Here is a 24,492-nt window from a genome sequence, read left to right on the forward strand (position 1 = left end):
CCCTCTTGGAAGTGACCTTTTCCATTCCTTTGGAGGAACATTGTTTACTTTACACCACCAGAGAGTTGTTTTCCCTAGAAAAGTCACAAAAACCTTGGAAAACAGCTCCGAGGGTCAATTCCCTGCTCCCTTGCCCTTTCCTGACACCAATTATGACAATGACGATCTCTAACTCACCATTAAAAATTAAATTAATTGATTTCCTCTCATTAGCTACACAGAGCAGACAGACAGGTGTGTGGGAGGGGATTATTCCCAAGGTTTTCCAGTTTTCCCAGACTGAGCTCAGAGATCGAGATGGGGTGGGGTTATTCCCAAAGTTTTCCAGTTTTTCCAGACTGAGCTCAGAAATCCAGGTATGGGGGTGGGTTTATTCCCATGGTTTTCCAGTTTTCCCAGACTGAGCTCAGAGATTGAGGTGGGGTGGGTTTATTCCCAAAGTTTTCCCAGACTGAGCTCAGAAATCCAGGTCTGTGTGTGTGTGTGTGGGGGGGGGTTTATTCCCAAAGTTTTCCAGTTTTCCCAGACTGAGCTCAGAAATCCAGGTGTGGGGTTGGTTTATTCCCAAAGTTTTCCAGTTTTCCCAGAGCTCAGAAATCCAGGTGTGGGGGTGGGTTTATTCCCAGGGTTTTCCAGTTTTCCCAGACTGAGCTCAGAAATCCAGGTGTGTTTGGTGGGGGGGTTATTCCCGTGGTTCTCCAGTTTCCCCAGGGCCGTGCCCAGGTGCTGTCACTTACTTGGGACCCTGTTGATGGCCCGCAGGGGCCGCAGGACGCGGACGGTGCGGATGGCGGAGAGGCTCACGTTGTGTCCATCCAGGGAATATTCCATCATCCTGCAGGGAAAACAGCAAAGCAGTCAGGATGGGCATGCTGAGGCTTGGGGGCAGGGAAAGCTTCGCTGCCTGCAAGCCCAGGGGTGCCTGGTTGTAATTCCATGGATGCAGTTCCACACCTGGAAGTGCCCCAGGCCAGGCTGGATGGGGCTCGGAGCAATCTGGGATGGTGGAAGTTATCCCTGCTCATGGCAGTGATAGCAAAAGGGTTTAAAATCATGGGGATTTGGGGAGTTAGAAGGGAAGTTTGGCTTAGTAGGCCCTGGGAAAATACCCTGGGAAAATGCCCTGGGAAAGTCTAGGCCTTGTGCTTGCTAGAGCTGCACCTGTGTAACCAGTACATGATAAATGATATAATTGTTAGATGCAATGATTGTTTAGTAATTAAATATAATTACTGTTTAATCGTAAGAATAATCATGAGAAACTGTGGTCAGGGGCTTGAGAAAGATCACAAGAAATTCATGCATGAATTAGATCAATGTATACAATAGAACAATATCACTTTAATAATTAATATGTAAGTTCTATGACGATAGAATATAAAATACGTTCAACTCGAAAGCCAGGTCGGAGTCAGATTTGGGTCTGTACCCCTGATTCCCAGAGCTCTGCAATAAAACCACCTGCATGGAATCATATTCCCTGATTATGTGTGCTCCTGGATGCTGACAGCAGGGGTGGAATGGGATGAGCTTTAAGGTTCCTTCCAGCCTTTACTGCCAGCACAGGGAACACTTTGGAAAGCAGGATTTTCCTTCTAGGATGTGAAGAAACCTCTAAGGAAGCTGGAGAGGGAAACTCCAGCAGGGGTTGTGGTGATGGGACAAGGAGGAATGGGTTCACGCTGAAAGAGGGGAAATTTAGATTGGATATTGGGAAGGAATTCCTGCCTGTGAGGGTGGGGAGGCCCTGGCACAGATTCCCAGAGAAGCTGTGGCTGCTCCTGGATCCCTGGGAGTGTCCAAGGCCAGGCTGGACAGGGCTTGGAACCCCTGGGATAGTAGGAGGTGTCCCTGCCTATGAGATGATCCCTAAGGTCCCTTCCAACCCAACCCATTCCATGATTCCCTGACTCTCCAGGACAAGGAGCTGCACCCCAGCTTTTCTGTCCTCCTGTGACCAAACCTGAATACCCAAACCAATAAAAAAAAAAAAAAAAGCACAAATCATTTGCTTTCCATTTGATTATTAAAAATAACATTTTCTTCTCGATTCTTCTTCCCCACTCCCCCCAAACATTTTGGATGGATTGGCACTCAGTAGATGACTCCCTACACTGGAAAATGGGAGGCACAAGGCTCTGGGATGTCTTGTGCCATCAACAGCTTCCAAACCTTCAGCTGTCAAACCCAAAACTTATCCTGAGAACCTCCAAGATCTCCAGGGACTGGATGGACCAGGATGGCAACCCTTGGGTCCTGTGCTCACATCCCACCTCTAAATCCCAAATCCCTTGGAAATGCCCCACAGAAATCCACTGGAGCTGGGAATTTTGGGTGGATTGGTACCCAGTAGGTGATCCCCTGCCCTGAAAAACAAGAGACATGAGACTTTGAGATGTCTTCTGCCATCAACAGCTCCAAACCTTCAGCTGTCAAATCCAAATTTTATCCTGGGAGCCTGGAATGTCTCCAGGGACTGGATGCACCAGGAACCTCTGGATTTCAGCTCTCCTGAACACCATCCCTGCTGCAGGGGAAACGCTTTCCACTCAGCTGCTGGGCAGACGGAGAGCCCGCGAGTTCCACCGGGCTTGAAATGTTCCAGGGAACATTTCTGGGGTGAGGAAAACATGAAAGGACTCTGGGAGCTGGAAGGAACTTCAGACACAATCCGTGCTGGAGGCAGGAGCTGTGTTTAACTTGTAGTTCCCCTGCTCCCTTTGGAGCTGCTGCTGAGGCAAACCAGCTCCTCTGAGGAGGCAGAACGGGGCTAACAAAGCCCTGCTGATCACTTGTTCCCCTTCTTATCACAAAAAACCTCGGAATAACTTCAGCACATCCACCCCCTCGCTGGAAAAAGCAGCTTTGTTATTCCAGGGGTGAGTTCCCTGCTAAAAACAGCTCCAGTTTTAGGAGGACACGCTGGATTGAAGGGTGGTGGTGGTGGTGAGAGGTGAATCCCAGCCCTTGGCACAGCTTCTCCTCCCCCAGGGATACTCCCAGCTCCAGCCTCTCTTTGGAGAGATGGGAAATCATATCCCAGGTACGGCTCAAATCCACCAAAACCATCTGGAGATGGTCCAGGATGGGCCAGAAAGATGGGAAATCATATCCCAGGTCTGGCTTACATCTGGAGATGAATTCTGGATGATCCTTCCCACGATCAGCCAGGGAAGGTGGGAAATCCTATCCCAGGTCTGGCTCAAATCCACCAAAACCATCTGGAGATGGTCTGGGATCAGCCAGGGAAGGGGTTTTTCTTCTTCTCATCTCCAGCCTGGGTAATGTCACACCTCCAGTGGGGTCTCCTGCTGTTTTCATCCTCCCCAAACATATTCCAGCCATGGAAGGTGGGGAAAAACCTTGGAAAACTCCCAAATGTCCTCACCAGCCACTTTCCCCCTCATTCCAACAGCAAAATTCCCAGTGCTAAAGCTGCCCCTGAGGATGAGCAGAGGGCTCAGCCCTTCTGCCTCCATGGGGTGCCCCAATCCTGGGTTTGGGGGAGCTCTGGGGAGCTGGGGTTTTTCTGCTTATCCCACAGATCCAACATGGAAAAACACCCTCAACACCTTGAGCAGAATCCTGATCCCGAGATATCCCTGCTCTTCCCCTACCACTCCTCCCTTAAACACTGCAGCAGCTTTATTGGAAAACATAATTAAGGTAAAAATAATTAATAATAAAGGGTTATTTTTGCTGTCCCTGATGTTTCTTCTTGGGCTGGAACTGCACCCGAGTTCCAAGGAAGCTCCGCTTAGGAGAGCTCATGTTTTATTCAGAGCACTGAAACCATTCCTAACTGTATTCCAGAGAAATAACACGGAGCACAGCAAAACCCCATTAGTGCAGGGAAGATGGCACAGCACTAATGGAAAGGGAAAAACACCCCAACATATTCCAAGGATGTTTTAATTAACCCCGGGCTGGTCATTAGGAACGCAGGAATTCAGAAGTCAGGCAGTAATTAAAGCTTTCCATCCCTTCCCAGGATGTAGTGAGCAGGTAGGAGAGCCTGGGCTTTCCAAAGCTGTTTATTTATTGGGGAAAAAAAAAAAAAAAGTTTGAGCTTGGCCAAGCTTTTACTCCACTCAGTTATTCCCCGTGGGGGTGAGGGAAGTGGTGTCAAAAGCAGTGGGATCATCCTCGGAGCTGTTTATTAACACATCCTGCACAAACCAGCAGCTGGGGGAGATGGAACGAAGCTGTAAAACCAGGAGGAGTTTGGAATTTGGGTGAGCTCCCATCCAGCTTTTCCCACTGAGATTTCCACCTTCCCAATGGGGTTTTTGGGCTGAGTTCTCCTTGTTTGCCCCATGCCTGCCTGCCTCTGCTGCTGGCACAGGGCAGGAGTGGGGCTGAGCTGATTTTTTTTTTGGAGACAGCAGCACTGGGACAACTCTGGATCAGCTCAGGATGTGTTAGGATTAAAGGATTGCTCCAAACCCCCACAGCTCTGCCTGATATTCACAACCCACCCCCAAACCCAGTGTGGTTTTGGGGAGAGGATTAAAAAAAAAAAAATCAGATTTGGGAGATTCTGCCTCCCAAGGCATTGTGAGAAGCAGCCAGGACAAGGCATGGATTTGGCTCCCTGGGATTTTCCTGCCCTCAGGGTGAAGGGAAGAGGGGGTTGCTGACCCTGCCATGACGATGAAGAAGTCCAGGCGATTCCAGGTGTCTCCAAGGTAACACTTCTGCCCGAAGATGCCCAGGGCCACCATCTTGATGACCATTTCCACAGCAAAGAAGGCGAAAATGAAGTCATCAAATGCCTGGAAAAAGGGAAAAGAGGATTTCAGTCAGTCCTGAGTGCTCCCAGCACAGGAACATTCCATGTTCCCGTCACCAAAGTGCCACCTCCCAACTCCAAAATCAAACCTGCGGGGTGCTGGCAGCCCCTGGCACAGCTCCTGGCTCATTCCAGGGCTTGGGAAGTGCCCCCCAGCTTTTGCTCATCCCCTGATAAGACATGAGGGTATTACAGGGCTGGAGCCCCTCTGGAGCTGGTCTGGGAGAGTTGGGAATGTTCACCTGGAGAAGAGAAGGCTCCAGGGAAACCTCAGAGCCCCTTCCAGGGCCTGAAGGGGCTCCAGGAGAGCTGGAGAGGGACTTGTCTTAATTAACCAACTTGCCCTTAATGAGCTACACAGAAATTTTGCTCCATAATTGCAGTTCATTTAATTACTGACGTGCAAACTCCTCCATAATGAAGTTCAGGCTTTTCCACCTCACGCTCCAGCTTCCAATCCCTCCTGCAGGCTGGGACAGGGGAGGGATAATGGGGATTTTCCATCCCTTTCCTGCCTAAAGCCTGTCAGGAAATTTCCAAGGCCAGGTTGGACAGGGCTTGGAGCAACCTGGGATAGGGAAGGTGTGGATAGGGATGGAACTGGGTGAGCTTTAAGGTCCCTTCCAACCAGTTTGGGATTCCATGGAGGATCCCAGTGGCCTTCCCGTACAGCTGGGACATTCCAAGGGATGTGGGATCCAAAGGAGCTGAAGACATCAGTGGTTTGGGGTTGGGAATGAGGGAAGCCGTTCCCAGCCCGAGGAATGTGCTGGGAGCCAAGGAGCTGCCCACACAGCAGATGCCCCAGGATGTGCTTCCAAAGCTGCTCCAGCGGGCACATGGCAGCGAGGGGACTCCAGGAGGGATGAGGGGACAGGCCTGATGTCCCCTGAGCTCGGGGTGGCCAGCAGGGATGGGGGGCTCTGGATGGGGGAGAATTCCCAAATGCGCTTCTCCTGGCATGGAGGGGAGCAGGGACGGGCTCGTTCCATGCTCTTTCCTCATGGAGAAGGGAAAGGAGTGGCAAAGGCCGTCCTGGTGCCACGTGGCACGGAGCAATCCCAGCAGGAGCTGGCTGGGATCGAGCCAATGGAGTGTGAGGGAGATTCCCCCCCATGGAATCCTGGAATGGTTTGGGTTGAAAAGGACCTTAAAGGTCATCCAGTGCCACCCTGCCATGGGGACACCTTCCATGGGTGCTCCCAGCCCTGTCCAGCCTGGCCTGGGACACTTCCAGGGATGGGAGTCCATGAGTTTTGTGGTGTCCAAGGAATCCAGTGGGATCTGGCTTCCCACTTCTGAGCCCTTGTTAAGGATGGAGAGAAGGGACCTGGCTGGGACAGATCCACATCAGCCTTCAGGCCTCACCCCAAGCAGATCCCACACAGGCCAGGCTTTGTGGAAACCCCATCCCTGTGGGAAAGCTCTTCCCGGGGAAAAGGAACACCATGGGGCTCCCGTCTCCCAGAGCAGCCACCCCCCAAGTGCATCCCATGAATCCCAGGGATCTGGGGGTCCTCACCTCCAGGATGGTGCAGCGCTCCGACTGGCACTCCACGTCCTCGCAGGGCTGGAACATGCCCAGGGTGACGCAGTTGAGCAGGATCACCAGCATGCTCACGTGCTCGAACCAGGTGACGCCGGGTTAAGGACAGCACAGCCTCGGGAGGGGACACCCAGCACATCCAAACCCTCCTCCCGTCCAAACCCCTTCTCCCGGGCTATTCCGAGCTCCAAGCTTCTCAGCAGGGAATCACCCCACAGCAAGAGAGCAACTCAAGGGCACCACCAGCAGAACAGTGCCGAGTTCCGTGCTCCAACCCTGCTCTCCTTGTTTCCCTCTGGAGTTGTGGGAATGAGGTTCTCTCATTCCAACCCCATTCCCGAATCCCAAGGGATGACAGATTCCACTCTGAGATCCACATCCTGATGGGAATGAGGTTCTCATTCCAACCCCCTTCCCAAAACTCAAGGAATGGCAGATTCCACTCTGAGATGAGAATGAGGTTCTCATTCCAACCCCATTCCCAAAACTCAAGGAATATCAGATGCACATCCTGATGGGAATGAGGTTGTCTCATCCCAAGCCCATTTCCACTTCTCAAGGAATAACAAATTCCACTCTGAGATCCACATCCTGATAGGAATGAGGTCCTCTCATTCCAACCCCATTCCCAAAACTCAAGGAATGTCAGATTCCACTCAGATCAAGATCCTGATGGGAATGAGGTCCTCTCAATTCCACATCTCAGGGAATGACAGATTTCACATCCTGATGGACAAAGACAAAACAGAGCCAAGCTGGTGGGGCCAAGGATGGGAATGTTGGGATTCAGGATCCAGAGGGCATGAAAAAGAAGGGAAGGACTCCCAGTTGGATGTCTCCAGTCTCCAAAATTCCCCCATATTCCTTACAGGATCCGCCAGTGCTCAATTAACCGACAATTAATTAATCTAAGTAGGAAGTGGTGATTTGCATCAGCGCAAAATAGGCCCAAAGTTGCTGTTTGCTGCTGGCAGGACAATTAAAAATCCCACAAAAAGATGGAATAATTCCACAAATTAAGCAGGAGCGAGAGAACTGTTTCTAGGGAAAATAATTGGAAACATCTGGATGTGAATAAACCTTTGTGCTTCCAAACCCACGCCTGGGGGAGGCAGAGAGAGGCACAAACATTGAATTATTTCTGATAACAGCAATTCCTAGATAAAAAACCCTCCATGTTTATTACTTAGGAATATTTTATCTGGGATTTTATCCGTTCAGGATAAAATTTATTGCAGCAGATCAGAGCTTCAGTCTCAAACCAGTTTTGCATGTTCTTATTCATCCAGATGAAAAAAAAAAAAAAAAAAAAAAAAAAAAAAAGGGAAAAATCACTGGGATTTTGCAGTTACCTAAAATCTGATCCCAAATTCTTATTTTAGAGGGGCTTTAATTGGAAAACAATATAATTTAATATTAAAAATTAATTAATAAATAAAATTTAATTCAGAGCTGGGAACACCTCGGAGCTAGGAACCAACACAAAATGGAAATAAAGGTAGGAAACCCAAGAAATAAATGAAATAAAATCCCAGTCATCCTGGGAATGAAGCTGGAGAAGCTCCTGGTGGGATTTTTCCATCGCTGAAATTCCAATGTTGGTTTCATTTCTCCCTCCCTTCCATGATTTCTTCCTGATTTTTCCCACCTTTAGGAGCTGTTTGGATACTTTTCTCTGACTGGAAGCCCAGGGATAATCCAACCCCACAGAGCCAACACCCAAATCCTGCCTGAAAACCCCAACCACGGCCAGATCCCATTCCCAGTATTTCTGTGGAGTGAGGGGATCCACATGAAATTCCCTATAAACAGGGCTCCTGTACTATTTCCCAAGCCTCCTGTGCCTGAAGTTGCATAAATTTCCTTTATTTGTAGATATTTATTTTCCCCTTTAAAGTCCCAAAAATCAGAGCCTGTGGATTTGGAACTGTTCAAAGGCTCCGCGGAGCTCCCTGGATTTTTGATCAGGTGCTCTGCTCATCCCACCCCCAAAAAAAATCCTTTTTTTCCATCTCCTAACTGATCTAAAAGTGCTTTTTTATGGCTAATCACCACCCGGAGGAGAATTGTCCCTGGAGCTGAAATCTGGTTCTTAATTCCTTAAATCCAGGCAGAGCCACTGCTGTCCCCATCCCTGTGACCCCAGAGCTGGAATTTGGTGGTTTTAGGATGCCAGAGGAGATGTTTGGATTTTCCAAGTGAAAAAGGGAGGCTCTGCCAGAGGTTTGTGCTCATGGATGTTTGGAGGGGAAAGGAAAAGGGGGAGGGAAAAAAGGGAGGTGGGAAAAAAAGAGAGGAAGAAAAAGGGGAGGGGAGGGGAAAAAAGGGAGGGGGAAAAAGAGAGGGGGAAAAGGGGGAGGGGAGGGAAGAAAAAGGAGGGAGGGAAAAAAAAAAAAAAGAGTTTTGCTTGGGATGGAGAAGAGAACAGGGGAGGGAAGAAGTTCCTGCTCAGGCCTGGGATTCCCAGGGATGTTCCTGTCCTCCCTCAGCCCTTCCAGCCCAAATTCCCCTCCTGCCCTGTTTAGTTCCCCATGGGATAAATGGCAGGGAAATCCCTCAGTGGAGAGCGGGATAACTCCCAGAGCTCTGCCCTAATGGGGCTGGAATTGAAGGGAATTTCAGTTCACTGCCCCTTCCTTAGCCCTGGAGCCCTAAAAACTGGGATTGAACCCGATTTCCTGTTTTCCAGAGCCTCCCGAAGCCATCCAGGCTCCAGCAGCCCCATGGAGATGCCCCAAAAAGTCCTCTGGGATGGGGGGTGATGCTTCTTGGCAGGGTGGGATTAGGGATCACATTCCCAGCATCCTTTAGAGCCTGGAGCAGCTTGGAACATCCACCAGGGATGAAAAATCCAGTTCTGGTAGGACAGGGAAACCCCCAGAGGAGGAAAAAAATAGTGAGGAAAAGGTGAAAAAAAGGTCCTGGAGCAGCACAAAGAGCAAGGATGTGACTGGAGAGGGAATTCCCATAGAACATCCTCGGGGATGTTCCCAGAGCACTTTTCCAGCAGGGGAGTCAGGGAAAATGAGGGGTGGCACAAATTCCTCGTGGGCACCGGGATCCTCCCGGCAAATCCCCTAAAACCGGGAACTCGGCAGTTCCCATGGCAACGGAGGCTCGGGAAGAGCTGCAGCTTCCCAAATCCTTGGAAGGGGAAAGAGCCAAAGGGGGATCGGCGCTGGGGGCACAGAGGATCGCAAAGGGTTCGCTCAACATTTCTTCCTCTGGCAGAAATTCCACGGAAAACACATCTCAGAACACCTGGGCCGAGCTTAAATTCCCAGACTGATTCCCTTTCCGGGGCTCCCAGTTGCTTTGAGGGGTCGACAGCAGCTCTTAGACTGGGATTTAGTCCTGAGTTTAAAAGCGGCACCACAAAACCCAGGCTCTGCCCCCACCATTCCCGACGCTCCTGACTCTCCCAGGGAGGCTCTCCTGATGCTCCCCGCCAGTTTCATGGGGGATTTGTGGAATTTATTTTCCCATAAGATTGTTTTTAAGCCACTCAGTGGATTTTAACCCATTATTTTCCACTGCCAAATCCACTGGGATCCTGCAGCCTCCTGGTTATTATGGATCTCCACCATCCCTCTCCCAAATCCTACAAACATTCCTGCAATAAACAAAAAAAAACCAAAACAAAACAAAAAACAAACAAAAAAAAAACTCTGGGATGGCATCACCACTGTGACAAATCCACAGCTCTCATCCCATGCTTGGAATGAAGGCTACAATTCCCAAATTCCCAGGTGCTCCAGAGGGAGCAGCTCCTTTTAAAAATTCCCAATCCCAACCCTCGTTCCATGTGAGGGAGAGGCCGGAGCCACAGGCCCGACAACCAGGAACTGCACAGAAGCAAGATCATGGCACTATTTTCCCATAATCTTATTATTTTTAAGCCACTCAGGGGATTTTGGAGACTTAACCCATGATTTTAACCCCTGGGATTTGGCAGGATCCTGGTTATTATGGATCTGTCCAGAGGCTGAGGAAAATCCCGGAGCTGTAAATCCCAGTTTGGTTCCAAGAAAAAAAGCAAATGTTTACGGGAGAGGCGGCCAAGGGAAGTTTCAGTTTGGGTGGTTTGAGATGTGAGTAATGCACGGAATACACACAAAGAGATCCTGGGAATTCCAGAGCATTCCAGGGATGTCCTGCTCCCGGGATTGGGTGGGGAATGTGGGAAAGGAAAAGGGGGAGAAAAGGGGGAGAAAAGGGGGAGAAAAGGGGGAGAAAAGATTTCAATAAATTATAATAATTTATTATTTATTATAAAGTATAATAATATATTATTATACTTTATTATAAATTATAATTTATTCTAAGTAAATTATTTTAAATTTTATAATATTTATAAAATAAAATTGAACAAAATCAAACACAAATAAACCAAAAATAATATAAAAGCCACAGTAATAGATAATAGTAATACCCTACAATAACATGATAATAAAATAGCAGTGCAGATAATGATTATAACCATGATGATGCCAATTAATAATTATGATAATAACGATGATCATCAAGTTACTAATGGCAAAGCAAAGGGATGAACAAAGGACAAGGATGATCCAGAGGAGGAGCCGCGGCCCAGCCCAGGGCTGGCTTCCCAAGGGAGCACCGGGATGATCCAGGGAGCAAAGAGCAGCAACGAGCAGCCGAGTGTCCGGGCTCACTCCCTGATTGGGGTGGCCCGGAAAGGTGGAAGTCTCTCCTCCAACCCGTGCCTCCAAAGAAAGACTCAGCAGTCTTCAGCCGTCCGGTCTCAAGGTAGTTTATTGTGTGTTATCTAAAAGATTTCTCCCCGAGCTGCTGCGGTCCGTTCAGCAGTCAGGCAAGGGCACATACTGACGCCCAGGGGGCTGGTGCCCTCTTTTATATCATACATTACGTATCAGATGTTTACAGTTTTTCCCCAATGCCCATCACCTGTATTGAACAGTGACTTTCTACTCTAAACCAATCTGTGAGTGCCAACATCACCAAGAACATGGAGGTTAGGAAGAAGAAGGAAAGTGGACAGGGCACACCCAAGTCCCTCCATCTTAGAACTTCTGACCCCCATGTACAAAACTCAGACCCCTCTGTACAAGGCCTAAACCCCCCTGTACAGACCTCAAAAACTCTTCCTCTCACTTTGTGACTACTTCTACTATAATACCTGAACTTCTGTGATTTCTTGTTCTTCCTGCAAGGTTGGTAAATTGTTCCATGGATCAGGTTCAAAGCCACAGGGGTCTGTGGCTGCATTCCAGGATCTCAAATGCTTCTGACCTGGGCCCGGAACATCCAAGAGTGTCCAAGGGACATTCTGGGTTCCGACAGCAGAGCAGAGGGGAATAAAGCTGGGAGAAGCACCCAGGGCAGGAGGAGGCAGGGCAGGAGCTCCTCCTGCACTTCCAGCCGGGATCGCCATCCCCACCTCCCCCCAGCCGCAGTTCGGGCTCTGCAAGTTAAGCCTGGCTTGGGCTTTTCCTGAGGCTGGCTCAGCAGCAGTGGCAGCAGGAACCCTTCAGGTGATGCTGGGCTGTGGATTGGCCCTGCTGTGACACCGGCGTCCTGTGAGTGTCAGCTGGTCCCCACATTGCCACCCTGCTGTGCCCAGGTGAGCACACAGCACAGCTTGGTCCCCAAATTGCCACCCTGCTGTCCCCAGGTGAGCACACAGCACAGCTTGGTCCCCAAATTGCCACCCTGCTGTCCCCAGGTGAGCACACAGTAGAGCTTGGTCCCCAAATTGCCACCCTGCTGTGCCCAGGTGAGCACACAGCACAGCTTGGTCCCCAAATTGCCACCCTGCTGTCCCCAGGTGAGCACACAGCACAGCTTGGTCCCCAAATTGCCACCCTGCTGTGCCCAGGTGAGCACACAGCACAGCTTGGTCCCCAAATTGCCACCCTGCTGTCCCCAGGTGAGCACACAGCACAGCTTGGTCCCCAAATTGCCACCCTGCTGTCCCCAGGTGAGCACACAGCACAGCTTGGTCCCCAAATTGCCACCCTGCTGTCCCCAGCAGCCCGAGCTGGGCTGGCCTTGGGAATGAGTGTGGCTAAGAGAGGTGACAAGGGGCAAAAAAAGGGACAATAATAATGCCAGTCATTCCAGGAAATGGGGTTTTGGAGGCAGGGTCAGCACACAGCAGAGCCAAATGTCACCTGGTCCCAAAATTGTCACGCTGTTGTCTCCAGGGTGAGCACACAGCAGAGCCTGGTCCCAAAATTGTCACCTGGCCCCAAAATTGCTGAGGACAGCCCCAGATGGAGAGGAAATGTCCCTGGGAATGAATGTGGCTAAAAAAGGTGACAAGAAGCAAAAAAAAGGGACAATAATAATGCCAATCTTTCCAGGAGCTGGGATTTTGGAGGCAGGGCCAGCAGAGCCACATGTTCCCCCCAGGCAGGACGTGTGGAATTCCCAAAAATGTTCATCAAAACCATCCCAGGGCTGCTCCAGAGTGAGGGGTTTGTTTAGAGGAGAAACTCATTCCTGCTCAGCCCCAAGCCCTGGCAGCTCCTGGGTTTGATCCTGTTCCCCCTGTGCCGAGCTGTCACTGCCTGGGTGACATTTGGTGGCTTTGGGGGTCACCAGTGGCCTTGGCAGCAGTGGGTTGATCCCATCTCAGAGAGTTTTTCCTAAGTAATTCTGGGATTCTCCCTTGGCCTTTGCTCTTAACTTGGGCATGAACCCCAACCTGAGCAGCTCCTGCTCCTCCTCTGCTCCCCAGGGATTTTATTTCCCCTCTGCTCCCCAGGGATTTTTTACCCCTCTGCTCCTCGGGGATTTTATTTCCCCTCTGCTCCTCGGGGATTTTATTTCCCCTCTGCTCCCCAGGGAATGTCCAGGGCACAGCACCCAGTGCCCACCCAGCCACCCCACAAGAACACTCCAGGGCCAGCTCCCGGCACACACACCCAGGGACAGATGGATTTATCCCGTGCCATTCCCAATGATCCTTCCTGGGCTTACTCAGCAGAGAAAGGATTTTGCAGCTGCAGTTGAGGAGAAGGAGAAGCGGGCGCTGCCTGGCCCCAAATTTCGGGAAGGGGCAGCAGCAAGGGGGAGCTGGCAGCATTCCCAGCTCCGGGCTGGAGCTGGATCCAAAGCAGCCACACGTTCCTGCTGCACTGTCCACAACATCTGCTCCAGCCACGTGCTGGGCTGGAGGAGACAAATCCCTCCCAAAGCCGGATCCAGACAGGGAATGCCCTTTTCACCCCGGGAACGACGCTCCCAGCTTCCATGGCTCGTGCTGGGCTGGGGGAGCGGGACCAGCTCCAGGCCCTGTCACGCTCCAGGAGCTCTTTTCCCAGCTTTTCCCTGGCTCTGGATGTGCAGAGCTCAGTGGAGCTTTTCCAGCCACAGCCCCGAGCCTGGAGCAGAGCCCTCGGTGTTCCCGAGCTGGGCTGGGCCTGGGAATGAGTGTGGCTAAAAGAGGTGACAAGGGACAAAAGAAAATGGGATTTTGGAGCTTTCCAACTTTCTGTTCCCTGCCTGAGCATCCTGGGCTCCCACAGGACACATCTGGATCTTGGGGTGTCTGTGCAGGGCCAGGAGTTGGATCCTCGGGGATCCCTTCCAGCCCAGGAGATTCCAGGATTCAGACTTTTAGGAATTTTCCATCCATCACACTCCTATGATCCTACAACCCTGGGATTCCTCACGATCTGCCCCCTCCGGGCTCCCTTTTCCAAGGGAGATCCTGGGATTTTTTTCATTTTGATTTGAATTCAGCTGATTTTGAATTCCAGTGGCATTCGCAAAGAGCCGTAACCTCGGGATGGATTTGCAGGAGCAGCAGCATCCACCCCTGCCAGGCTACACCAATCCCATCCTGCAATTCCATGGAGTGACCTTTCCCTTCAAAGAGAGCATCACTGGCACACAAAAGAGGGTTTGGGCTCGGTTTATTTATTTTATTTTTTTTCTCCTGACTGCAATAGCGACAAAAAGAGGGGAAAATAAACTCAAATCCCCAATCAAATCCTTCACGCTCCACTTGGGATCCCTGGCACATTCTCCTGAGGAACAGAGGCAATTATTTTTTCAGGATAATTGAAGCAGCTCTGATTCCAGGGGCAGTTTGGGCTGACATTTAAACGAGCTCAAAGTTAAGCCGAGCTTTATTCTCAGCTGTGATTTTTGACTTGGTAGTGCAGGAATTCCCCAAATTCCCATGAGCTCAGGAAGGACCTCAAGGATGGAGCGACCTGGGGTTGCTCTGGGATTGGGCAGGGGATGGAGAGGCCACTCAGTGCCGCATCTGGGGACAGAGGTGACACCTGGGGTCATCTCAGTGCAGCACTTTGGGGTTTTCACTCTCCCCAAACCCCTCATATTTATGCTGAGTGGTTGAATTTCCCCTGAAAAATCCAGGTGAGACGGAAATCTCGTTTTTTCCATCCCATTTTCCCATCCTGGATTAGCTGGTCAATGGAAAGAACTGGACACATTCCACTGAAGCTCTGAGGAATCCCAGAGATCCTGAACCCCCATCCTCAGCCCCCAAAAGGGATCAGAACCTGTAGCACTGGGCATGGGGTGCCCCCAGTGTGGGGTCCCACAAATATTCCACCGCTGAGAAAAGGAATTTCTAAGGATCTGCTGGAGCTGAACCACCTGGAATTCCTGCCTGAGGGTTTGCTTCTGGTCACAAAAAAAACCACTTCTGTCCCTGCTGGAGGTTTGGATTCCTGGGTAAATATTTCCCAGGGATTCCCAGGTTCTCCTTCCTTTTCTGGGGCTGAATTTGGGATGGGTGAATCCACCCAGGAGCTGTGACACATCCCTGAGCTGCAGCAGCACAATCCCAACATAAACACATTCCCACACATCCCAGAGATGTTGTTTCTATCCTGGGGATTCCCAGGCTGCTGTGGGATCCCAGACAGGCTCCTGATCTTTAATTCTCTGTGTGAGTAATGCACTTCCCTGCTCCTCACCCCAAACGCTCTTTCATCCTCTCCCTGTGCTTCTCCTCCCTCCGGATTTATTCCCTTTTATCCCGGCTCTGCCAGGATGACAAACACGGCCCCAAATACCAAAGAAAATGAGGCACAGGCAGATGCAGCAGGGGTAGCTGAGATAACAACAGCTCCCACATCCAATCCACCCCAAAACCAGGGAATTGGTCCTGAATCTCCTCCCAGGATCTGCTCCACAGGGAGTGGATACAGGAATTTGAGGAGAAATCCAGAGTGGCAGCTGTGAATCCCTGGGTTCATTGCTGCAGCTGAATCTTTGCCAGGTTCCAAATGAATGAGAAATAAATTAATTTAGGGAAACTGAGGGTTGGGATGGTTTTATCCCAAAGCTCTGGGAGGTTACAGGATATGAAGAATCCAACCAGGATCCTCCAGTCCAGCTGTGCATGGATCACACCTGGATCCACGGTGGATTTAACTCCTGGATTTCATCTGTCACCAGGACAAATCCATGGACTCCCCATCCCTCTCTGCTGCACAGCCTGAAAATGCTCCACCGGCAGCATTGTGGCTCCCTGGATATCCCCAAATCCCACGGAGAACAAACACCCCATTCAGTGCCTCTGGCAGCCTCCTCCTGCAGAGCCCTCCTGGAATTCTCTCCCACCCAGCCAGGGACTGGAATCCCACCTCCAAGTGGGATCCCAGCAGCTCTGGGATCAGGATGTCGCAGTGGGAAGAGGGAAAAGTCCCCAGAAGTGACTTTTGCAGCCATCTGTGACCCCAGAGCTGTCCTGGGTGGCCACACCAGGAAGAGCTCCCACCAGCCTGGACTTGTCTCTGTGCTAGCTCTTCCGCCAGCCTCCAACTGGAATATCCCCAAAAATCAAAACAAAAAACCATCTCGAGGTGCAGCTGGCAGAAAGGAAGGAGCCCTGGCCATCCCTTTGGAGCTGAGGGAAAGGAGCCAGCAGATTTCCAGGCCACACGAGGTTCAGCTGCGGAGTTTCTAACCCAAAATTCCCGGTTTGCAGCTGGAAAAGAGCTCCAGGAAAAGCCAGGTGGAAAAGAGGGATGCACATCCCACTGAGGGCTTGATCCAGGTGGGTCTGAGCAGGACGGGCTGGGAGCTCATTCTGAGAGGGGGAATCTGGGATAAAAAGAGCTGATGGAGATGGGAATTCCTTCACCACACTTCCCAAATATTTGTGCCCATCACACAAATGAGTTGAGTCACTCCATAAATCACCAAAAAAAAAAAAAAAAAGCTCCTTTTTCCCATCTTAAATCCATCATCCCAGCAGCTCCTCCCCAGGAACATCAGCAAGGCCCAGTGGCTGCCCCCTGAGATTCTCCCCAAAAAGCCTGGAATGGCTCCGAGCTCTGATCCCAGCACTAATTCCTAGGGAAGGTCTCACAGAGCTCAGCTCCAAGAGGTTTTGTAAACAAAGCCACCAAACAAAAGGCTCCCAAAGCTCGGCATTAATGGAAAAGTTACTGGGCTGCCTTTTTCCCCCCCTTTATTTCTTTTCACACAGCAATAAAAGAAAGCTCCTGGGAAAAACTCCCCCTGCAGCGTTTGCAACCCAAACAAGCGAGGTTGGGTTTGCAACCCAAACACACGAGGAGCGGAGAGGGAGCTGCAAAGAGGTGACAAAATCCCTTTTCCCCACCCTTTTCCCAAGCTCTCCTACCTCAGGTCCCTCAGAATCCCCAGGGTTCCCCTGCAGGAGGTTCCTGTCCCTCCCAGGAGGAGCAGAGCACGGGGCAAGCAAAGAAATGTGGGGTTGGATCCAGGATGAATTTGGGACTAGCTTCTCCCTCCTCCTGCTAATTAAGGCCCTGCCACTAATTAAGGCCCTGCTCGTTAGCAGGGGGCTCAGGGAGCTGCAGCTGGCACAGAGGGGCAGTGCCAGGGCTGGGGGGTGTTTCCTTAGGGATCACAGCAGGCGTGGTGTCTGAAATTGGGGAGAAACCCCAAAGCATCATTTATAAACACTTATAAAATTCCAGGGAAGTTTGCCCTGGAGAGCAACAGGTGCCAGCCAGGCGTGGATGAGCCAGGCTTTAAACTGGGATGGAAATCCTGGGGATTTGTCCCATCTTCCCACGTGTTTGCACCCTGAGGATGCTGCAAGGAACAGATTTTTGCTCTGAGCACTGATGGATATTTCAACGTTGAGCTGCAGCCCTGAGTGATGGTATTTAGCGTTTAGTCCTGGCTCAAGCACATCTGCAAATCCAACCAGAGCTGGCCCGAATCCAGCAGAGAACTTAAACCAACATTTTCCTGTGGATTTCACCCAGGTTTAAGTGGGCAGGGCTGGGAATGGAAGGTGAGGATGAAACAGCAGGAGGGGAGGATGTGATGGAGCAGGAGAGGAACTCCCAGGAAGCAAAGAAGGACGGGAATTGGTAGCCCAGCAAAGATGAACCCGAATTTCTCAAGTTCTGCCAGGGCACTGTTCATTATCTCCATTTCCTCCTTCCAAAGAACACTTCTGAGGGTGATTTCCAAGAGGGAATCACTCCAAGCTTTCAGCTGGAATTGGGGAATTCTGTGTGCAGGAAGAACAACCCAAATCGGGGATTTTTTCTTCCCCTCTCAGTAACAGAACAAAGCTAAAACAAGGCTGGGAATCAAAGCTGAAGGAATCCCAGGCCTCCCAGAGCTCCAGGCTGAGCACAGCCAGCAACAAACACGAGCTCCAATCAGCAATTCCCACCTCAGGCTGAACTTTCTGGAGCTGTCTGTGCCAAACTCCTTTTCTCAGATATAAATCCCAACATAAGTCAGGTATAAATTCATTTCCAAGCACAGCCAGGCTGGGAAAAATCCAAAGAGGCACCAGGATGAAGCCGCCAGGGCAATCCTTGGAAAGGCTTTGTGCTGCTCCTCTGGGAGAACACATCTCATGGATTTAATTCCAGCATGATACCCCATGTTCCAGTCATTAATAAATCCAGGGAATACCTCATCCCATTTCACTGGGTTAATTCTGGGAGGTTTGAGCTGCAGGGATCCAAGGTGTGGAGCTCATGGCAGACACAACACCCGAGTTTTCCTCACGGGAATTCCCACCTGAGCTCCAGCCCCCAGGGCTCTGTCTGAGCTGCCCCAGGAGCTCTCCCCAGCCTGGATTCTCCCAAAATCCAGGCCATTGGGAAGTGCAGACCCTGGCACACTTCAGGTTCTTTGGAACTTTTCTGCGTGTGGCTCCTCTGGGATTTTCTGGGATTTTCTCATCCAACCTGGGTAGTTCTGGCCCTGCTGAACACCCTGCAGGCCTGGGGGCCCCACACTCATTTAGCAGCGTTAATTGCAGCCCTAATGAACACGGATCCTGCCCTCACCGGGGTTTGGAGGTTACTGCTGTCCCTACAGACTCTGGGTTGGATATTCCAGACTGGCTCTGGATCCAGGAGAATTCTGTGGAGATGTGGGATGGAACAGGACAATCCCTGTCTCTCCCACTGCTCCAAGGCATCCAACACCAAATCCAAGGAGATTCCCGTGTCCTTATCCATGCTCTGAATGAGATGGGAATGGCCACAGGCTCCTCCTGTCGTGGTCTGAACAGCAGGGTCTGACTTTTCCATGTTTCCCATTGCAAATTCCAGTTTGGAGAGCAGGACGTGCACATCTCAAGGGGTTCAATCCCCAGCCTGGCTGTGTCCAGCTTAGAGAATCCCGGGATGGTTTTGGAAAAGCTCATCCAGTGCCACCTCCTGCCACAGGCAGGGACAACTTCCACCACTCCCAGGTTTCTCCAAGCCCATCCAGGCCTTGGATTGATCTGCCCAGCTCTCCTCCAGCTTCCTACCACACCCATGGGATCCACAAACCCACTTCCCACCACGAATCCAGCAGAAAATTCCCCGGCCTCTAGCAAAACCCAAACCCCACAACAACGGCATCACCACCACCGCCAGGAAAACCAGAATTCTTCCCAAAAAAATTCTCAGATCCAGCTGCAAGCAGCAGAGACCCCTCAGCACTTCATGGGAATTTGCCACTGCTTTTTCCAGCCGTGAGTTAGATCCCAAAATCCCCCTTTTTCCACCCAGGATGTTGCAGTAGCTGTAAACACCGAGCTTGGCATGATGGAATCCCTCAATGCCTGCCATGACCTGATGTTTCCCAGCTGGAATTTTCTGGATTGTCCCTCTCTGACTGTGCCAAACAACTTCCCCAGCGAGGAAAATATTTTGCTGTCTCCAGACTGAGTAAAAATCCTCAATTCCCTTCTCAATTAGGTGAGGGCTGGAGTGAGCAGTTAATTGGGCCTTTCTTGCCTCAAATGATCTCTGGAAAGCGGCTCAGTCCCACAGAAGCACAGGGAGGCACAGCCAGGATGGGATAACGGGGCAGCTCATCCTGGGGGGGGCTGCACAGGGAAGGGAAAAAGGGATCTGGGGGGAATTTGGGAAAGAAAAAGGTGGCAAAGGCTGGAAATTCCTTCGATGCTCCAGCTCTAAGACATGTGGAGGAATCGATTGAATTTGAAGGGAAAAAAAAAAAAAAACAGGAAGAAAAAAACACTTCCAGGCGGGCTGCACAGAGAAAGGAAAAAGGGATTTGGAAGGAAACATGGGAAAGAAAAAGGTGGCAAAGGGAAAAGAAAACCAAACCAGGAAGAAAAAAAAAAAAAAATTTCCTTGCAGATTAGAACCCGTTAATTGTGACGCAGCTAAATTTGGGAATTAGCCTTTTGTTTCCCAAGAAACCCTCGGAAAATATTGCTAGGGTCAGTCTCCAGTGGCCACCGTGCAGTCACTCAGTGTCCCCTGGGTGGCTCGGTGCCAGCTCGGGAGGTGCCACCCACGCTGCCTGCCGGGCACCCGCCAGGCCCTGGCTCTTCCTCGCCTGCCTGTCAGCTCCTCTTTTCCCTCCGGCTGATGAATAATGGGAATAAAAACCAGGGGAAAAAGCGGTGTGACACTCAATTACTGCCTGTGATGAGCCACCCCGAGCAGCTCCTGCTCCCAGCGCCGCCGGGTGCTCCCGTTAAACAAACCCGTCCCCGCGGAGCGCGCGGTGGGTGCCCTGCAAACAGGGAAACAAAGGAGCTGCTGATTTATCTCCCTGCTTTCCTAGGGAACCGCAGCTTCCCGAGATGTTAATGAGTCCAGATGGATTTGTAGGGAAGCCTGGATTATGGGATGTGAGCGTGGATCCTCTCGAAGGTCGGGTTGGATGGTGGGGATTGCAGCTCTGGTGCAATCTTCCTGTCATTCTCTGCCTTGGCTTCTCTTTCCTTTATTTCACAGTGGCTCAGCTTCATTTTGTAATGCTTCCAGTGCTTTGTAGTTTTTCGTTTAGATCCTTTGAATGACCCGAGGGCCACCCAAAAGGTCAGGAAATGGGACAGCACCTCGGGATGAACCCAAAATGAGGATTTTTGGCAAAGCAGCGCTTGGGCCTGGTGGCTGGAGTTTGTTGGAATGGGATTTTATGGGATATTGGGACAAATTTGGCTGGAGAAGCTGTAGCTGCTCTGTCCCTGGAATGTCCAAGGCCAGGTTGGAGCAGCCTGGGACAGTGGGAGGTGTCCCTGCCCTGGCAGGGGTGGCACCGGCTGATTTTTAAGGTTCCTCCTCACCCAAACCATTCCGGGTTCTCTGAAGGCCTCAAAATCCCCTGATAATAAATCAGACAAAAGCCCAGACTCTAAACCCCTTCCTGCACTGGATTTTTGGGATTTCTCTAATCCAGCTGAGGCTCAGCCTCAGCTCGAGTGGGAATTCCCTCCCACTCGAGTGGGAATTCCTGCTTCCCCCTTTCCAGCCCCACTTCTGGATGGATGAGGGAGCCAAATGTTCCCATTTGGGGGTTTTCCACCCTGGCACCATCCCACCCTGCTGAGTGAGAGCCATGCCCTGGCATCAGCACAGCAAAAACATTCCCAACTTCCCGAGGTATGGGGGAGCTGGGAAGGGATTCCTGGGAATGCTGAGAGAGGAGCATCCCTCTCCTCCCCAGCAACCCCACGGGGGCAGAGCTGCCTCCAAATCCCCATTATCCCTCCAGATCTCCATTATCCCATGCAAATTCCTGTTGCAGCTCCATCAGAGCATCAGGATGGGAAGGAAATGAGGATTTGATGGAATTGGGTTTGTAGAAGAGCAGGGACAGCATGGGCAGGTGCAGATATGGATCCACCTCCCACCTCCTGCGCCTCGCTGGAGCTCAGCAGCATCCACAGATCTCCCTTTTCCATCTTTTCTGAGGATGGGAAGCTCGGGAGATTCCAATTAAACCTAAACACTGCCTGTGCTTCCAGAAACCCCAGAGCCTGCGGAGAGGGAAGGACAGCAGGAGGACAAACTTCTCCCGCTCTGGATGGTGGCCCTGGAGATCACCTTGGCTCGTTCTCACCACCAGGATGGAGCTGCTTTTAATTAAAACCTGGGAAGGAGGTGCTGGGAGGAAGTGGCTGCACCATGGAAAGGCAGTTTTGGCTCAGAGCTTTTCCCCAGGGATTTGTTGCCCTGAAACCTCCAAAAGCAGCTCAAGTTCTCAGCAAACCTCAAGTCCAGTTTGCCTTTAGGATGAGCCCAAATCTCCCAAATGAGAGAATTCTAAATATGGGGCCAAAAGCTGAGCTTTGTGCCCTGAGGTTCGGAGCCCTCCACAGCTCCCATCGATTCTTTGGGAATATTAATATTAATAATTAACCAAGTCCCACTGCCTTATCTCTCCTCATCCCCTGCAGTGCCACGTCCCCATCTGGCAGATCTGAAAGGAGCAGGGAGTGACAGAAAATGGGGACATTTGGGGACAATGTTGGAATAGATAAAAGCATCCCATTCCTTCCTTTCTGCAGCTCCTGATTTATTCTGTTCTCCCATTTATTCTGTTCCCACATTTATTCTGTTTTCATGTCTCCTTGCAGCTGTTTTGCCATGACAAAGTTGCATCTTCCCCAAAACACAGAAACACGAGGCCCCTTTGAATCGGGACTCAACAGCCCTTTGAAGGATTAAAAATGAAGGAGAAGTCAAGGAAAAATCTGAGTATTTTTCCCCTCACAAGTGCTCCCTGCACATTAAATCTCAGATGGAGGCCAAGGTGGAGAGGGAATATTTTGATATTGGGGAAAGTGGTGCCAAAGGAGATGTGGTGGCTGTGGGGTGGCCAGGGAAGAGCTGAAGAAATTATTTGAAAGAGTAAAGCCAGACTTAAACGAAATCCCCACAGGCAGATCAGGAGTCTGAGGGAAATGAGGAATTCCGAGCCTGTTCTCCCTCTTTCCAGGCTCCAGAAAAAATCATGGAGCACACCCTGGTTCAAAAAATCCATCCCTGGAAGTGACCCCGGCTTCAATTTTGGGAGCTTGTGCAGCTGTGACAACACTGAGACACATTTGGATGGGAGTGGTGTCTCCCTTCCCAAACTGCCTGGGAGCTTTGGGAATCAGAGCCCTGATCCCAATCCGTGGATATATCCCCCCCTCTCATTCAATCCCTCTCTCTTTGTTTTTTGAGGGACTGGCAGGACTGGGGAAAAAAAGACCTGGAAAATGACACGGTTTTAGATCCATGAGGAATTTGGACTTGCAGAGCTTTGGGAATGTATCAGAGCAATGTGAATTTATGGAGCAGACATAAACCCCATCCCAGGATTCCCTCTCACCAGTGGGGAATTCTGCCTTGGGGCTTTCCTTGTCTGGGAATTGTGACTTATTGGGAGCTCTGTTATGAGGAGCAGCAATTAAATCCCATTTTTTCCCAAGGATTTCCTTTCCCTGCTGTATTCCCAGGGTTCTGGCACATCCTGTGGTTCAGCACCTCAGAGCTGCTGATGGGTTTATCCCCCAGCACCCTCTGGAAAGCTCCTTTCCTGGATTATCTGCTGGCTCAGCACAAAGGAACTGGGACATAACGAGGTTGAGTGACTGGCACCAGAATCACACAGGGAGCTAATTATTCCTGGGGTTTTCCAGAGGGGAGCACCTGCAGGAGGGCAGTGGAGGGATGCAATTCTAGAGGGGTGCAATTCCAGAGGGGTGCAATTCCAGAGGGGTGCAATTCCAGGGGGATGCAGTTCCAAGGGGATGCAGTTCTGGGGATTTGGCATTTGGTGACAGACAAATCCATGGCCATGACAATCCAGGTGACCCCACTCCACCTTCCATCCCATCCATGCACAAAGAGCTCTACACCAGGAAATCCTGGGACGTGGAGAGCAGCACAAGCAGGGAACACGGACTGCTTTAGATCCAGGGATGAGGCAAAACCCACGGGAAAAGGCTCTGCTTTTCCAGCCTGGAATTCTGCAGCACCTGGACCCCAGGGGAGAAGAGGGGGCTGAACTCAGGACTGCCCAACCCAAGCACCAAATTCCTCCTTTCGAGGAGCCTCGCTCCGGGTTCAATCCAATATTCTTTGGGAAGCGGAATTGCCGGGTGTCGTCACAGCCTGCCCTGATTTAATCATGTTAAAAGCCACGGAGACGGAATTATTTGGGATTAGGGATGAATAAGGCTTTTTAAGCCTGACTCCAACCCTCCCGATCTGCTTACAGGAAAAAAGCCTTCCAATCAGGAAAAGTCCAATTGCTGCTCCCAAATGCACTTTAAATCAATCCAGCTTCCAAATGCAGAACTGCTTGGAACACGGGAAAACTGGAGGAGGAGAGGACTCTTCCCAGTCCAGAACATTCCTAATCCTAGGACACAGAGCAGGTAATTCAGGTCAAGGCTTAAGACATTAAACCATTGCTCCAAAGCTTGGGATTTAACAAGCTTTGGGACTTAGCGAGCGAGGGATAAGCAGCAGAAGTTTAAATACTTCCAGGGATATTCTTCTTCCATGGAAAACTACACCCTGGGAAGTCTGGTAAAAAGGAATCCTTCATCCCTTGGGGATGGTCCCTGGGAAAGGAGAACTTGAGGATGGTGGGGGGTTTGGGAAGGTGATGTCCACACTTGCAGCACCAAAATTACCTCCCCTCAGCTCTCATCTTTCCCTGGAATTCCAATTAATGAGGAATTCTCTCTGAGCAGAGCTGCCAGGTGGGCTTTTCCTGGTTATCCAAATGACTGAAATACTCGGAGCAGCCCCTTCCCTGGATCCAGGGAGAGACAGAAAAGAAAGGGAGGAAAAAACCCATGCTCGTGTGTGGGCTGTTCATTCAGATCCTGGAAAAATATCAGGGGGTTAAAGGAAAAATGTCATCGCTCCAAAGGGGCTCCTGGGGAGGAGCGTGGGAGGGAAATGCTGCTCCTTCC

The 24,492-nt window shown here is 50.8% G+C and overlaps 1 protein-coding gene across 2 annotated transcripts in view; it reads right to left on the minus strand.

The window, feature by feature from the left end:
• The window catches only part of CACNA1H (calcium voltage-gated channel subunit alpha1 H), a 158,122-nt gene that overhangs the window by 103,250 nt on the left and 30,380 nt on the right, over positions 1 to 24,492 (minus strand). For both annotated transcript variants that reach the window (XM_068207249.1, XM_068207250.1), the window contains exons 3-5: positions 6,315 to 6,426; positions 4,642 to 4,775; positions 738 to 835 (exon numbers count right to left, since the gene is read on the minus strand). In XM_068207249.1, coding sequence (XP_068063350.1) covers positions 738 to 835; positions 4,642 to 4,775; positions 6,315 to 6,426 — 344 coding nt within the window. The remainder of the gene's footprint in view (positions 1 to 737; positions 836 to 4,641; positions 4,776 to 6,314; positions 6,427 to 24,492) is intronic.

The sequence above is a fragment of the Anomalospiza imberbis genome, chromosome 16, assembly GCF_031753505.1.
Source record: "Anomalospiza imberbis isolate Cuckoo-Finch-1a 21T00152 chromosome 16, ASM3175350v1, whole genome shotgun sequence".
Lineage (NCBI taxonomy): Eukaryota > Metazoa > Chordata > Aves > Passeriformes > Viduidae > Anomalospiza > Anomalospiza imberbis.